The 16,529-nt window shown below is 38.8% G+C and overlaps 2 protein-coding genes across 2 annotated transcripts; one reads left to right on the plus strand and one right to left on the minus strand.

Annotated features, from left to right (window-relative positions):
• Window positions 1-269: 269 nt before the first annotated feature.
• LOC121531887 (aminopeptidase N) lies at window positions 270-13,602 on the plus strand. Its single transcript, XM_041837421.2, has 21 exons — window positions 270-1,479; window positions 1,602-1,643; window positions 2,922-3,064; window positions 4,183-4,325; window positions 4,693-4,819; window positions 5,082-5,236; window positions 5,373-5,486; window positions 5,612-5,755; window positions 5,909-5,974; window positions 6,183-6,248; window positions 6,393-6,541; window positions 8,760-8,836; window positions 10,307-10,440; window positions 10,817-10,872; window positions 11,063-11,210; window positions 11,330-11,409; window positions 11,507-11,617; window positions 11,863-12,030; window positions 12,124-12,264; window positions 12,668-12,749; window positions 12,970-13,602. The coding sequence occupies exons 1-21, from the start codon at window positions 890-892 to the stop codon at window positions 13,129-13,131; spliced, it is 2,898 nt and encodes a 965-aa protein (XP_041693355.1). The 5' UTR covers window positions 270-889; the 3' UTR covers window positions 13,132-13,602.
• Window positions 13,603-13,935: 333 nt separating this feature from the next.
• On the minus strand, window positions 13,936-16,192 carry LOC121531888 (arpin-like). Its single transcript, XM_041837422.2, has 6 exons — window positions 15,948-16,192; window positions 15,597-15,672; window positions 15,234-15,366; window positions 14,793-14,999; window positions 14,518-14,681; window positions 13,936-14,322 (listed from the first exon to the last, which is right to left on the minus strand). The coding sequence occupies exons 1-6, from the start codon at window positions 16,037-16,039 to the stop codon at window positions 14,314-14,316; spliced, it is 681 nt and encodes a 226-aa protein (XP_041693356.2). The 5' UTR covers window positions 16,040-16,192; the 3' UTR covers window positions 13,936-14,313.
• Window positions 16,193-16,529: the final 337 nt, after the last annotated feature.

The raw sequence follows: 16,529 nt of genomic DNA on the forward strand, positions 1-16,529 counted from the left end.
GGTACTTCAATCTATAAACTTTATATACAGTAGGCCTATACGTCTATTTTTTATAAAATCTTGGTTTACCAAGCAAATAGATTTCCCACAGTGGAATTCCATTTGTCACAGACTCAATTTCCCAGAATGTTTCGTTTTCTTCCATTTTTTCTCTTGAGGTAAAGAATGTGTGGTGAAGGGGGCCATTCCAAATAATAATGTACTAAAATCCCCTCCCCTATAACACACCCTCCTCGCGCAAACACATGCTCCTAATTTTCCCTGAATACATAGTAATCCAGTGCTGGAGGGACACAGACCCACCAGTGCACTCAGAGGTTGTTTGGAAGACTGGTAGGGAACTTTTGAGGACTTAGAGGGCTGCAGCTCTTGCTGCTGCCCCACACAACTGGTTCTATCATTACTTAGAACCGTGAGGATCAACATAGACACCAGAGGGACAGCATGCTTTTTTTCTTGCTCTTAAAGGACATTTTTCTTTTGAGAGGAGCTTACGCGTTATAAAGTATCACTTTTTGTGCCTAGCACTTCTTGAGAGGCTTGGGATGGTTGGGAGACAAAGCGTTCCCTTTTGAGGTTCACCTAACCCAGGATTGGTGGTATGAGAGGATAACCAATGCCAGATGTGTGGGAGAACAATCTGACTGATTTCATTTGAATGAACATCGACCTCCTTCAGTATTACTCTTTGCTCGCAATGGCAAGTTAATGCTTAATCTATGAGCAATAACTGGTTAGCACATGCCCATAGCCGTGTGCATGTTTATGGGAGGTCAGATGGAGACATAGAGCCAATTAAAAGCAGCTCAGTTCTGTTTCAAGTTCAGTTCCGAGTTTCAAGCTTTACCAACACAACAGGAGGCAGGAGGCTCTTCCAGAAGGACTGGACATGGCCAGTGGCGTGTATATCTCAAAGTTTCTGGCCATAGCCACAGTGGTGTTTACCGTCTCATCTATTGGAGGAATAATTACAATGATGATTGTGTATGAGACTGAAAGAATCAAGACAGGTCCTACACCACCACCAACACCTAATGCCACTACTCCGTATCCAACTGGACCACCACCCAACCTGAGACTCCCAGGAAACCTCATTCCAGAGTACTATGACATCGTCCTACAGCCTCACCTCTACACCGTTATAACCAACGCTACCAACCAATCTCTCATCTTCACTGGAAACTCCACTGTGAATTTTAGATGTGTGGAGAACACCAAAACTATCTTCCTTCACAGTAAACAGAATGTGACTGATGTAACAGTGAAAAATCGTGACAATGAAAAGACCATCAAAGTTCACAACACCATACTGTATAATAATGAAAGCAACTTCTTAGAGATTCAACTGGAAGATGTTTTAGAGGAAGGTGGGAACTACAGTCTCTTTACTGCATTTAAGGGGGAGCTCCTTGATGATCTGGCTGGTTTTTACATGAGTTCATACAAAAAAGAACCAAGCACAAAGGATGACACTGAAAGGTAAGTGTTTCTTTGATAACTGCTGAAAAACAAAACATTATCAATAATTTGTCCAAAAAATATGAAAAGAATGCTGTGAGATGGAAAATAGATTTGACTCTTATATGAAAACCCATTTACAGGTGGTTCGGGAATGAAACGATTATCGTTGAGCTTGATGAAAGGTAAGACTTGTACAAATCTGATAATATATGTTTGCATCATCAATTGCATTACATAACTGGATTGATCACCAACTACCACCCTAAACAGTGCTCAGGTTGGATAGAGATTTCTATATGATAAAGGCATGATCACATGGGCAATTTACAGGTGATAGTTGTCTAGCGACTCTGTGATTATAAGAGAAGCACACTTAACTCCTGAACCTGTAAAATGTCCAGACCTCTTGACCTACTGTGTCATTAGATCCAGACCTCTTGGCAGAGGCTGTTACATCTAGGAGTCTATAGTATGAAAGATTACTGACAGGTTAGGGAAGGCAGTAGCTTGCTCCATTAATATGCAGTGCTTCCTCAAAATGTATTAATGGTGCTGAAACCACTTGGTCATTACACTTTGACACACATGAATATGTGATCGTTACCATGCTGTAAATCAGTGACCTGCTAGTTTACAGACCACAGTGCTTGAACAGAGAAAGGACACAAAGTTTCTCATGATTTGTATTCTATTGTACTCTCATGTTTCCCTAAAAAAACACGATTTGCTTTTCTTTAAAAAGAGCCCAAAGTGGCCTCTTCAGTGGATACGTGTACAGACATGGATGTTCCCATGTCCTTTGATGAGGCCATTTTGGCTCTTCATAAGAAATAGGAGCTCCAGCTGCAAGCAAATCATGTTTTTTAGGGAAGCATGAGAGTACAATAGAATACAAATCATGAGAAACTTTGTGTCCTTTCTCTGTTCAAGCACTGTGGTCTGTAAACTAGCAGGTCACTGATATACAGCATGGTAACGATCACATATTCATGTGTGTCAAGGTGTCATGTTTTCTAGGGAAATACAACATGTCCTTAAAAATGGGAATATATTTCCTTATTTCTTGTCATATCAAATCACCCAGCAGTTGTTAGTCCTGGCTCCTATTTACAGTATATGCTCAACTTAAAAGTGTTTATGGTAAAAAGACCCCCTGGGAGAATGTTGCAATTTTTTACTCAGTTCACTTCAGCAACAGCTTTGCTTCTCATTCCTTGAATAAAATAGGACAGTCGTTTGACACAAATTGTTACTTCCTCAGTGGCTTTACAATTACAGTACTGTATCGCAATAAATGTCCATCACAGTTCATACTGTATACATTGGAAGCTTGGATACTTTGAAATACTGAAAGGCTAATCGAATCAAAATGACAAGCAACTATTTTCTGTATTTTATTGCTGTTGTTCAATTGTAGTTGTAATATTTATCCTATTTTTCAAAAAATACTTTCCACACAGATTCATTGCTACTAGCCAAATGCAGCCAACAGATGCCAGGAAAGTATTTCCTTGTTTCGATGAGCCAGCCATGAAGGCTAAATTTCAAGTCACTATCATCCATAGGCCTGGCACACACGCACTAGCAAATGGGAAAGCCACAGGTGAGAAGCACATTTAATTCTGTCATACTAGGCAAAAGGGTGTCTTACATTCATACTGTATGTAGACTATACTGTATATTCAATAATATAGACATACACTTATGACTTCTCAATAAATTCATCATTTTATGTGCATGTCTTTTTGTAAACTATAACCAGGTTTCCATCCAACCGTTTTATGCGAGTAAAGTACATATCAGATAAAAAATCTCACGACAGGCCTGATGGAAACAGCACATTTTTCGGTACACTTTCCAAATGTTGACAAAACTAAATACGCTAGACAAGGTGGTATCTTTTTGTTTGGGTAAAATGAATTATGCGAGAAATTGTGTTGGAAAGCTATTATATGCAAATGTTGATATAATAACCATCATATCGAAGTTAACTTGGAGTCACGCGATGATACCTTGTGTGGTCCTCCCACTACGACTCGGGAAACCACACAATTTATTAGGCTACAGATTAAATAATTTATGAACTTCACAGGGTGGTGAAAGTGCACAGTGATCTTGATGCTCCTTTCCAATTCTGGTGACATGATGATCGATGCTTGACTGCCGATTGACAAATAAAAAAGTGTTGCTCTTATCCATAATAAGCTCATCATGTAGACTAGCCTACCCGCACTGTATCTGCTAGCTGTTGGCTAGAGCACACGTGCCAAGACCAGAGTGGGCACATTTGCTATTTAACACAGTTTTTGTGACAAAACAATCGGTAGACTTTAAAATGGGTTGGAAACACATTGAACTTTAGATTTTCACCCGGGACATGAAAACGAAAGCGAAAAAGTACATTTTGTGTGCACTATGTCATCACTGAGTGTCTTTTATCTGTATCAAGTCCAGTTGGTGGAAACACACCACTGGTGGGAAAATATTATATTTATGCGGATTTTAGAATACTGATTGATATTCCCATGAAAATGTGTCACCAATTGGATGGAAACCTAGCTATACATTCACAAATTATGAGGCTAATTCATGCATATACTATTCCTGTTCTTTTTGCTTATAAAGAGTATGCTATTTACTGTAGATTGTGTGACGTGTCAAAACAAAATGATTTTCTTTCTTACTTTCAAAGTAATCAGTGTATTTTTAAATTACTTTTAGGTAGTACCCTTGTGGATATCGATGGAGAGCTCTGGGAAGTCACTCGCTTTCAAATGACTAAGAAAATGTCAACATACCTCTTAGCTTTCACAGTGTCTGATTTCAAGTTCATACAATCTAATCATGAAAGAGTTGAAATTAAGGTATGTATAGTTGTTGAATTATAGCTGTAATAGTGTATTATATGATATCAACTAAATTACTTGTATTTTGTAACATATGTATAACAAGGACCATGTGAAAAGGTTTGTATTTTAATAGCCAAGTCAAAGAAAGTTGATACAGTAGTAAATGAAAAATAAATGGCAATTCTCTCTAGATTCCAGGCAAACCACCATACATTTCATGTAAACATGACAGTTTTGAAACATAGCTTCTCCAAAAAAATGTGTATATGTATTCAGTTTAGACTATACTGCTGATTTTCATGGTAGAGATGTGTTTACTCACCAAATCATATTGATATGATACTAAAACTCACTTTTTTCTTCTCTGTTCGGTTTGTTAAAGACATATGCTCGACCGGAGGCCATAAAAGCTAGACATGCAGAGTATGCAGCAGATATCACTGGAAAAATACTGACGTTCTATGAGAGTAAAGAAGTATTTGGCATGAATTATCCTTTGAACAAGCTAGGTATGTGCACTATTGCACCATAACAATGTAAAATAAGCATGGGTTTATCATCACATTTCAACAAAGATGAATTGTCATAAAATCAATTGAATTCTTTACTGCATAAATTACCTGTCTAAAACATTGTAAGAAGAACACTGATAATGTTGTGAAATTCAATTAAATCATCAGCTGAAATGTAATCAAACAGCATACGGTTATGTACAACTAATGCTTGCAAATGGTATGCAATATAAAATAACCTCTTTTATATCTACTTTAGATCAGATTGCTCTACCAGACTTCAGTGCAGGTGCCATGGAGAATTGGGGCTTGGTAACATATCGTGAGACATCTCTGCTATATGAGGAAGGGGTGTCCTCCACATCAAACAAAGAGAGGATTGCCACAGTTATTGCACATGAGCTTGCCCATCAGGTACGAAAACTCATAATTACTATATGTCAAAATCTAGTAAAAGATGTATAATGTAAACTTAACTACAATTCATTAAAACATTATATTGTATTGTAGTGGCATTTACTGTAACACCACTTAAATATGTTGTTTTCAGTGGTTTGGAAACCTGGTGACAATGAAATGGTGGAATGACCTGTGGCTGAATGAGGGATTTGCAACATATATATCTTATATGGGAGTGGATCACATTGAGCCTAAATGGAACATAGTATGTCCCCATCAACATTAATAATTTGACTTCCCATTCTCAGTATATATTTTTCTGCATCTATTGCATAAGATTGCAAATTGTGGTCACACTCTGAAGAGGTTTCAAATGTTTTGTTTTTCCAGAAAGATCTGATTGTTCTAAATGACATCCAGACTGTATTTCAAGTGGATTCGTTGGCCTCATCCCATCCTCTAAGCTCTAATGAGGATGATGTTCAAACTCCTAGTGACATCACTGAGCTTTTTGATTCCATCACCTACAGCAAGGTCTGGATGTGACCGAGCCCAATGGGGGAAGAGAGACAATATCAAAAACGTTATTTTTTTACATTTTATTTTACATTGTACAGGAATGTTCTTTATAGTGACGCAATGAGTTAATGTAATCTATGAATATGAACATATCTTTTCACTCTTCAGGGGGCAGCTGTGCTGAGAATGCTTGCAGATTATCTGACGGATAAGGTGTTCCTGGATGGTCTGAAAGTAAGTCAAAATATGTCTCTGTCCATTATAGGTGTAGGATGGCTTATTGTCAGTGTGTGGAACATCTATGTGGTATATTTGTTTTTTGCAATTTTCCATATGGATGTATCAAAACTAATGGGAACGTTTTGTGGATCAATAATCAATGACATTTTTGTATCCAATTCTTAAGAGTGTGTGTAAATACTATTGTTTCAAAACGTTTCAGAAATACCTTCATGCTTTCCAGTACAGTAATACTGTACACAAGGACCTGTGGGAATATTTACAACAGGTAAACTATGATACAGTAGTTTTACTAGGCCTATTAACACAAAACTCGTATATGTATTTCTGTGCTTTCAAGCACGTAAAACGTATAGAATGCTTTAGCCGCATGAATACATGGTCGAAAATGCTAATGACAAAAACTTTCTAGGCGGTGCAACAAAATGGCTACGAAATTGAAGTTGCTAAAGTCATGGAAACTTGGACAATGCAAATGGGCTACCCTGTCATCACCATCAACACCACCACTGGGGACGTTTCTCAAGAACATTTCCTCCTAATTCAAACATCTGACTACAAGTAAGTCCAAGAAACACCACAGAGAGAGAAAAGAAATGGAAGAGGTGTCCTAAACCAATGATCATCCCCTCCATGTAGAATTAGATGCCTATATGGCTGACCTTGTGAAATCCTGCGCTAGGTCCCCCACAGCAGGTGGGTAGTTCAAACCAAGGCTACTCCACCTCTAAGCAATGCATTATTGCTACTCTGACAGACATTCCAGTCAACAGTTTTAGAGTCTCATTGGTAACACTTCAATTGAACTATACGCCATAACAGCTACAGTTGAAGTCGGAAGTTTACATACACTTGGTTGGAGTCATTAAAATACGTTTTTCAACCACTCCACAAATGTCTTGTTAACAAACTATAGTTTTGCCAAGTCTGTTAGGACATCTACTTTGTGCATGACACAAGTAATTTTTCCAACAATTGTTTACAGACAGATTATTTCACTTATAATTCACTGTATCACAATTCCAGTGGGTCAGAAGTTTACATAACTAAGTTGACTGTGCGTTTAAACAGCTTGGAAAATTCCAGAAAATTATGTCATGGCTTTAGAAGCTTCTGATAGGCTAATTGATATAATTTGAGTAAATTGGAGGTGTACCTGTGGATGTATTTCAAGGCCTACCTTCAAACTCAGTGCCTCTTTGCTTGACATCATGGGAAAATCAAAAGAAATCAGTCAAGACCTCAGAAAAAAAATGGTAGACCTCCACAAGTCTGGTTCATCCTTGGGAGCAATTTCCAAACGCCTGTACAAACAATAGTACGCAAGTATAAACACCATGGGACCACGCAGCCGTCATACCGCTCAGGAAGGAGATGCGTTCTGTCTCCTAGAGATCAAAGTACTTTGGTGTGAAAAGTGCAAATCAATCCCAGAACAACAGCGAAGAACCTTGTGAAGATGCTGGAGGAAACAGGTACAAAAGTATCTATATCCACAGGAAAACTAGTCCTATATCGACATAACCTGAAAGGCCGCTCAGCAAGGAAGAAGCCACTGCTCCAAAACCGGCATAAAAAAAGCCAGACTTTGGTTTGCAACTGCACATGGGGACAAAGATCTTACTTTTTGGAGAAATGTCCTCTGGTCTGATGAAACAAAAATAGAACTGTTTGGCCATAATGACCATCGTTATGTTTGGAGGAAAAAGGGGGTTAATTGCAAGCCGAAGAACACCATCCCAACCGTGAAGCACGGGGTTGGCAGCATCATGCTGTGGGGGTGCTTTGCTGCAGGAGGGACTGGTGCACTTCACAAAATAGAAGGAAGGAACATTATGTGGATATATTGAAGCAACATCTCAAGACATCAGTCAGGAAGTTAAAGCTTGGTCGCAAATGGGTCTTCCAAATGGACAATGACCCCAAGCATACTTCCAAAGTTGTGGCAAAATGGCTTAAGGACAACAAAGACAAGGTATTGTAGTGGCCATCACAAAGCCCTGACCTCAATCTTATAGAAAATGTGTGGGCAGAACTGAAAAAGCGTGTGTGAGCAAGGAGGCCTACAAACCTGACTCAGTTACACCAGCTCTGTCAGGAGGAATGGGCCAAACTTCACCCAACTTATTGTGGGAAACTTGTGGAAGGCTACCCGAAATGTTTGACCCAAGTTAAACAATTTAAAGGCAATGCTACCAAATACTAATTGAGTGTATGTAAACTTCTGACCCTCTGGGAATGTGATGAAAGAAATAAAAGCTGAAATAAACCATTCTCTCTACTATTATTCTGACATTTCACATTCTTAAAATAAAGTGGTGATCCTAACTGACCTAAAACAGGGAATTTTTACTAGGATTAAATGTCAGGAGTTTAAATGTATTTGGCTAAGGTGTATGTAAACTTCCAACTACAACTGTACATACTATTATCATGAACATGACAATGAATGTCATAAGATGACATATGTTGACATAACAGTTTATGTTGCTTAACCTAAAGATTGTTGCTTAAATTGCAAAAAATTGTCAACATATGTCCCAACACCTGTCATAACAATTTATAATACATTCAGTTATGACATGTTTATGACAATATTATGACTGCTGTTGTCATGTATATTTAAAATAAGATGTTACTATATTATTACCCTTTAAATTGGATGACATTGTAATGAATTAGGCCTACATTTAAGCATTTTATTCGCATATGTAAATATCAATGGCTGTAGGTCATAATAGTATGCCATTGATTTTGATTCATTTATCTCTTTCATTAGTTTTACATGGCATGTCCCAATCAAAGTGATGAAGGAAGGTTTACCTCCCACAACAGAAGTACTGTCTAGTCCTACAAGTAAGGAATATTACATTGAATGAACTTATGTACACTATGTAAAATTGTTTATGTATGTCTTAGTATCACCTAATGAGTAACCTCGTCCCCAGGGTAACTGAGAGAGCTGATCGGATGAGCTAAATTATGTTCTGTACAGTAATTCTCCATTATTATAGATAGACTGAACATGGCAAATATCCTACTGTATACCAGTGTTGTAGGTCTCGAGTCTGTCTCGGTCTTGTCTTGGTGTCGGATACTTTTTTACTTGGTCTTGACTCAGTCTCGAACAGTGAGGACTCGTAATTTCTTCCCGAGACCAGCAGAGTAAAAAAACGCATCGTTTTCAGCTCCCATTCAGTCAACGGATTAAAACGCTTCCACAGGTCAAATATCCACACTCCCTTCATGATGCGTTAATATCTTATCGCCTATTGGAACCTGGGCTTCCTTCCTTACTCGTAACATTACTGGCCTTTACTTTCGTTGAAAACTATCTTCAAACCTTGTTGCACTCGTCTGAATGTCTTTGGTCAGTGCTATTCGAGATCCTTGGGACGTCCCTACCCTAACTATTTTAAATGTCAATTTAAATGGGGTTGGGACATCCCAAGGATCCCTGATAGTACGGACCGAATTTCTTTGCTCCGCTAGTGCAGGTTGGCAGGTTGACTAGTGCAGTGTAGTCAATAGCTGGCAAAACCACAATATCATAAAATCTGATTTGAAACCTAACCATAAACTTAACCACACTGATAACCGTATGCCTAACCCTGATCTTGAATTAAGACCAACATTTTTGTTTTGTTTTCAGGAATTGTTAGTATATAAAGCCAATTTTTACTTTGCCACTGGCCAATCTAGTGGAAATCGCTTAGCTCTGCCTCCAGGACAAGATTCATCCCAATAAACGTCACCTGCTCAGTGCAGCTAGTAGGGAAGCGTTGGAAAACTATTAGGAAGGGCAGACCGAGGAAGTTGTTACATATTTTGTCTTTTTATCTAATATTTAGAGACCTGTTTGGGTTAGTGATAATTTGTAGAGTGGCTCTCTATTTTCCCTCAGCATGCATTTTTCCACCATTCTGAATGTCAAAAAAATCCATATGTTCTTCTTAATATGAACACAGAAATACTGGGAATTCGGACTCTTATTATGGAGGTGATTTGAAACAATTACAATCATGGTCTTAAATTGGACTCGCATTGTTTTGGTCGCGGTCTTGACTCGGTCTCGGTCCCCTCGCCTCGGTCTAGATTCGGTCTCGGCCCCCTCGCCTCGGTCTTCATTCGGTCTTGACATGGACTAGATTTGCTCCAGTCTTGGTCTTGAATCGGTCTCCCTTTAGGTGGCCTCAAGCACAACACTGCTGTATATTGTATGATAATAGCAAACCCAACTAATTAAATGCTGCTAGTCAGTAGTTCTGTGAATAAAAACCTAATTGAGGCAAAACTGTACTCTCATGTTCTGTATTTGTTCAACAGAAACGATGTCAGTGTTCAAGTCTGAAGATGGCAAGTGGGTGCTTGCCAACATAAACTGTACGGGATATTTCAGAGTCAACTACGATCCAGCAAATTGGGAAAGACTGCTCTCTCAGCTGGAAATGAATATTCATGTCAGTCTTCCTCATTTGTGTCGAACAGTATTGTTCATACAGTCCTAGTCAGACACAAAACAGAGCACATTATTGCAGGTGCTTAGAAGGCTGCGCTTGTGCATTATCATGAACTGTCCTCGGCAGAATAAACGATGTAGCATATTCTAAGGAGACTAGGTGATATTTTGTTATGGTAATAAATATTTGGAGAGAATGTGCTGGACAAGGTTTTTGTAAGTACATTGAAGAATGCCAGACACCTGGCATGCATCCGCTATTTTGAACCCCTCGTCACAGATCACAGACCATGGAGCATGACCCTTAATAAGTCAAATAAGATAATATGCTATTGTAGTTTGCTTTAATAATTAGAATTCATTTGATTTATTCACAGGAAATTCCACTCATCAACCGGGGACAGCTTATTGATGATGCATTCAACCTGGCAAGGTAGTCTCATCTAAGAATGATAAATTCATGGTTTTCCTTCAAAATGTATACTCTGGTACACATCTTACACATTACAGTGATTGCATTTTCATGGTTTGAAACCTTATGGAAGTCATGCTTTCATGATGCAATTAATATCCTCATTGGACTGCTAAGGTCTTCTTATATGATGTATTATATGTTTATCTAGGGCCAAACATATTAATGTGACACTGGCTCTGAGAACTACCAAGTACCTCCGGAATGACACAGAGTACATACCATGGGAATCAGCACTGAGAAACCTGGACTATTTCATTCTTATGTTTGATCGCTCCGAGGTCTATGGCCCAATGCAGGTCAGTACTCAAATACAGATACTGTACATTAAAGTGCCCTGTTATCATAGGAAACTGTATTCCTACACAATTGAGTGACAAATACGAGTGTAATGTTATTTTTCCTATGCTATTCCCAGGCATACATGCGAAAGCAAGTTGGTGGCCTTTATCAACATTTTGAAAATGTCACTACAGTCCCTGAGAATCATTCTGAACAGTGAGATTTATTTTCTCCCATAATCATCTGATATTGCAATCCCATTAACATTTCCTCTCTGAAAGCATGTTATTAACATGTTATTATTTGTTCGCAGGTACAACCAGATTAATGCCATCTCAGTCGCATGCAGCAATGACATTGAAGACTGCCAAAAAATGGCAAAAAAGCTCTTTGACAACTGGATGACAAACGAAACCAACAATCTGTATGGGATTGAGTTTCATCAAACCAACATAACCAGATGCACTTAGCACTGTATTCCACAGTTGAATGGGATCATCATATAATTCAGAACACATAACACATTTATAACCTGTAATATGCATGATATTGATTCAATAACATAATACCAGAATGTTATATGCTATTTTGGCTATATTGAGTGTATTGATCCTTTTAACTTTAATGAACAGATACTGTTTCTCTCTATGATTATCCCCTCTGTCACAGCATACAACCCAACCTGAAGGCCACCATCTACTGCCAAGCTATAGCTGCTGGGGGAGAGAAGGAATGGGAATTCGCTTGGGGCAAGTTCCAGAATGCCACCATAGCCACGGAGAAAGACAAACTAAGATTTGCCCTCTCATGCACCAGGAAGATCTGGCTCCTGAACAGGTTAGATTATTTCCCTCTGTACCACCCTCTTCGGGGACATGAACTTTAGTTACTGTGCAACCATTTACCGGACATTTCCTTCTTATCTTGCAGATACCTTGAGTACACTTTGAACCCTGACAAGATAAGAAAAATGGATGCCGTTTCTACCATCAACTACATAGCCAGGAATGTGGCAGGGCAAGCAATAGCCTGGAATTTTGTACGCGCCAACTGGAACTACATCAGCTTGGAGTATGTTTATTTCTGTTGTTAAGTACTGTATATAGGGCTAATGTTACGACAAACAAGCCAGAGAACCAAGTTCGTTTCCAACTGAAATAATGGACCCATGATCTACTAGTAATTATACAGCTCATGAGGTGGCACAGTTAAGGGTTTTTGTATGGTGTCTCATAAGGTGTTGTATAAAAATCACCTAAATAAACCTCAAGCAATAAAGCAATATACCAATAAGGAAGGCGTAGACCGATCAACCATGTCTGGTACTAAGGTCTCCTTGGGCAATCAGAGGAAATCACATCTGCTCTAATTTATCATCCATTTGTTTGGAGTTGCCAGGCAGTCATAAATTGACTTCTATTAAACTGCTTGCTGAGCAAACATGCTCATCTCTCCCCTCCACCCTCTTCCTCAGGTACGGAGGAGGGATCATGTCATTTGGCCGTCTGATTGAGGGAGTGACGCAGAGATTTTCCACGGACTTTGAGCTCCAAGAGGTGAGCTTCTCCCCATTGGTAACAGGCAGGCCTACAACAATATCTGAGTCACAAACCTCTCCTCCTCCTCCGCCTTGATGACTGAATAGAATGCGTGATTGAGTTTTAATGTCTGGGGATGAGAGACTTGGTTCAGCTGGTGGGAGTTGAGTTTTGAGTAATGGCACTAATTACTGGTTTCCGCCCTAATTCTAACTTTTCCCTGATTGTTATTGTGCAGCTGAAGCAGTTCCAGAGCGACTATGATGAAACAGAATTGGGTTCTGCGAGCAGGGCCCTAGAGCAAGCCATTGAGAGAACTCAGGCCAACATTAAATGGGTGAAGGAAAACCAGCAGACTGTTCTGGAGTGGTTTAGAAGAGAATCAAGCGAGAGCAGCTGAACTGAGCTGATGGGATGAAAAGCAGATTTTATTTAATTCTAATTACATACAAAAACAGGTTCCATATAATCAACATGCAATATTATTCTAAAAGAAATATGTATATTTCAATGTTTGAAAGGAATTACGTCACTTGTAGTAATTCAACAAGAAATTCTAATGTTTTATTTGAACAAGTAACATTCCACCATTTGTTATTGAGACTTGCCAATATTGTTGACACTGAAAAAGTCAAATCCAAAGAAAGCACTTCCTCAGGTTCATTGACAACTACAATTATTTTGTTAAGACTATCAAACAACACGCAACTATAGCAATATTATGTCTATGCATTTGTAAAAGTATTATGTGCCAATGTATTGCATCTTGCCATTTTCCTTTTTGTAATTTTCCTTTTTTAAATGAATGTAAAACTTTGGGCTATCATGTCATGGGGGGGACTATTCAACAATAAATATGAACATTATTGTATCTAAGTGTATTATTTGTTAGTAAAAGGCTCAGAAAAGCTGAGATACATTTAGTTTATTTGTTACATGTACACAAGTAATGATGGTAACCCAAACGGTTTCTAATCTTTTTTGGAGAATGCATGATTTAAAATCACCTACAATAGTTTACTTAGCCTACTGTAGCCTAAATCTAAGTGGCAACTTCATACATTTGCACACACTGATATTCTGATTAGCAGGCAACGGTTACTCTACTAGTAAAAGTTATAACTCTGCCCTTGCATGATCACTCATACCCAATTGATGGTTTACATTTTGGATGACACATCATTAGAACAAGAACCCCATCACATAAATTGCCATTTGTTTTATTACAAGGTTAATATGTGCAGTACATATCATTTGTACCCTTCTACAAACAAGGATACATTCTCAATAGAGAATTAGTAGAGGGGTAAAGCATGTATGCTGTTTACCAAAGACCGGTTCAAAGCAATACTTTTACACCCCTATACCGAAGATACACTGCAATAGCCAGATTTGTCAATTTCTTGTAGAGAACTCTATATTACAAAAGGAGTGCTGAATAAAAAGCAACATTTAAAAAATGAAACAAGCCTCTTCCTTTTTAGTGTGCATATGCTGCACAAGCAACGTTGGTGGCTGGAACCGTGGCGTACAAACCAACATAGGAATAAGGAGGTTTTACTGTGCAATTCCATTCATCTCCTCAATCATCCTAAAACAGAAACACAGTGATAGGGGTCCAACATTGAAATGGGGTGTCATAAAAGATATACAGTACAGAGAAAATGCAATAATGTATGTAGATAATTTAATTAGACTGTAGATCATTTTTGACATGTTCTTCAAAAGATTTAAACTTTAAATAAAGGAAATAAATCGTGCCTCAGGAATCTCGCACTCCCCTTACCCATTCCTCCTCATCTGCTCCCTCGCCCTTGCCTTCAGACTTCGTTGCACTGCTGGCATCTGATTTGTTGGCCATTATTTTGTCTGTCCACGATGCTCCTGCCTCTTTGTCTCCGGCAAAATTGCACTTGGTCACTGTGCCTCCATCGATTTTGGCCAAGGAAACTGAAAGAGCAGACAAAAACTAAGTACACAATGCTGATCCTGTTTAGAGCTACAATCAAACTGCAAACGGTTTAGGCTACTTTTCAAGGGATTGCTGAACATCAAACTTACAAATAAATGGGCCATCGCCTTTGGTTTTCAGTCTAATGTCCTGGCCTGTTTCTAGTTCAGTCTTGCCCATCTCTCCCTCTGGGTACCAGAAAGCGTAGGTCCCACTTGGACAGTGTTTCCCTGTCACTTTCACCAGATCCTCCTTGGTCACTAGGTTTTCCAGCTGGACTTCAGTGAGGCAATCAGTCTCTCCTTTAGCCTCCACCTCTGCATGGTAGTAACAAACAACACACCAGTTCAGACAGCACCACTAGAGTTGTTTTTACAAAGAATATAGTATGGTGGTAAATGTATGTATGTTTTAACATCATTCTGAGAGTCCTTGAACAAGCTTTGATGAGTAAATGTAAGGTGTTACCGGTATCTTCCAATCTGTGAATCATCTGACCTTAGACTGTAGGCCTATTCACAACGTTGTATGAAGTGGATAAGAATACTCACTGAATGATGACATGAGATAACCTGTGTTGACCTTTTTGGGTTCACTGAAGTTTGGTTCCATTTCCATTCCTTTAGCATCAAATTTCCTTTGGTGGATTCGACAAGGTTTGATGTATAGGACATAGAAACGGTCCTGCCAATACAGCACAACATGTGGCAATCTAGATTGTTTAAATTTGATGTCCTAGAAAACCAAGTAGGCCTAGATCCTCATGTGGTCATCACTTTCATTTTAGTACAATTAGCCAACAGTAGGACTACTTTAGCGCAGAGTAGAACAATGATATCAATAAAATAGCCTAATAACAATCAAATAGCCTAATCATATTTAATTGAGGAAGTTTTTCCATGATGTCAGCTTACCTTCTGATTGTTGACGTCAGAGATAACATGGCGTGAGACATCAACCAACTTTCCCTCTAATATGACACCTAGACCACTGTGGGAGAAAATGATTGTAGGCTGCTGTATACAATTTTTCAGGACTGTAGCTTAGCCTACATGCACTTGTTCTTGTTTCTCTCTCTCGCTCTTTTGCTCTCTCTCTCTCATACACACGCACTCACAGAGCCATCTACTGCATTTAATATAACATTAGGCATATTTAAGTATTATATTGTATCTCTATGCAGTATTATAGTTGATCTTTATGCAGAATTACACTGATTCTCTGCAGGCAGCATCATAGCTTTGATCTGCGTCACGGCATCATACCTCTGATATGAGGAGGGGGACCACGCGTGCCCAATCTTCTCATTATGAACAGGTTTATTCTGCAAGGACGTGTTGTTATAAATTCGGCTCATTTTGTAAATGTAGATAAAGCAACATTCACACTGTTTTGATACTCGAAAAACCGAAGCAAAACTATCCCGTGACTTCCTGATTCTACGTCAAACGGGAAAAAGTTTTGTTGTGCTCGTTTTGAAAGTCGGTGTGTCCCGAAATTATATGTAAACGATACACCACTGGAATTGACGGCCAGTCGGTGTCTGTGCCAACAGCACTGACTGACAGGTGAGTAAAACATGTCAATCAGATCAGAAAAGTATAAATGTTTGATAGTGAAATTAAATGATACTGTTTGGTATTGTAACATTGGCTCTGATTCCAATAGGCTGGCCTATGATGATGTGAATGGGCAGGAGAGGAGGCTGGTGGGAGGAGCTATAGGAGGAAGGGCTCATTGTAATGGATGGAATGGAACTCATGGAACGGAGTCAAACATGTGGTTTTCATATGTTTGATACCTTTCCATTTATTCCATTCCAGCCATCACAATGAGGCCGTCCTACT

Source organism: Coregonus clupeaformis, chromosome 19 (genome assembly GCF_020615455.1).
Source record: "Coregonus clupeaformis isolate EN_2021a chromosome 19, ASM2061545v1, whole genome shotgun sequence".
Lineage (NCBI taxonomy): Eukaryota > Metazoa > Chordata > Actinopteri > Salmoniformes > Salmonidae > Coregonus > Coregonus clupeaformis.

Excerpts from the sequence above, each read along its gene's own strand:
- LOC121531887 (XM_041837421.2), top strand. The coding sequence starts at position 890 with ATGGCCAGTGGCGTGTATATCTCAAAGTTTCTGGCCATAGCCACAGTG. Across the intron at positions 6,542-8,759 it reads ATTCAAACATCTGACTACAA|TTTTACATGGCATGTCCCAA; the intron begins GTAAGTCCAAGA and ends CTCTTTCATTAG. Across the intron at positions 11,211-11,329 it reads AGGTCTATGGCCCAATGCAG|GCATACATGCGAAAGCAAGT; the intron begins GTCAGTACTCAA and ends TGCTATTCCCAG.
- LOC121531888 (XM_041837422.2), bottom strand. The coding sequence starts at position 16,039 with ATGAGCCGAATTTATAACAACACGTCCTTGCAGAATAAACCTGTTCAT. Across the intron at positions 15,367-15,596 it reads CTGACGTCAACAATCAGAAG|GACCGTTTCTATGTCCTATA; the intron begins GTAAGCTGACAT and ends CTGTATTGGCAG. Across the intron at positions 15,000-15,233 it reads TTATCTCATGTCATCATTCA|AGGTGGAGGCTAAAGGAGAG; the intron begins GTGAGTATTCTT and ends ACTACCATGCAG.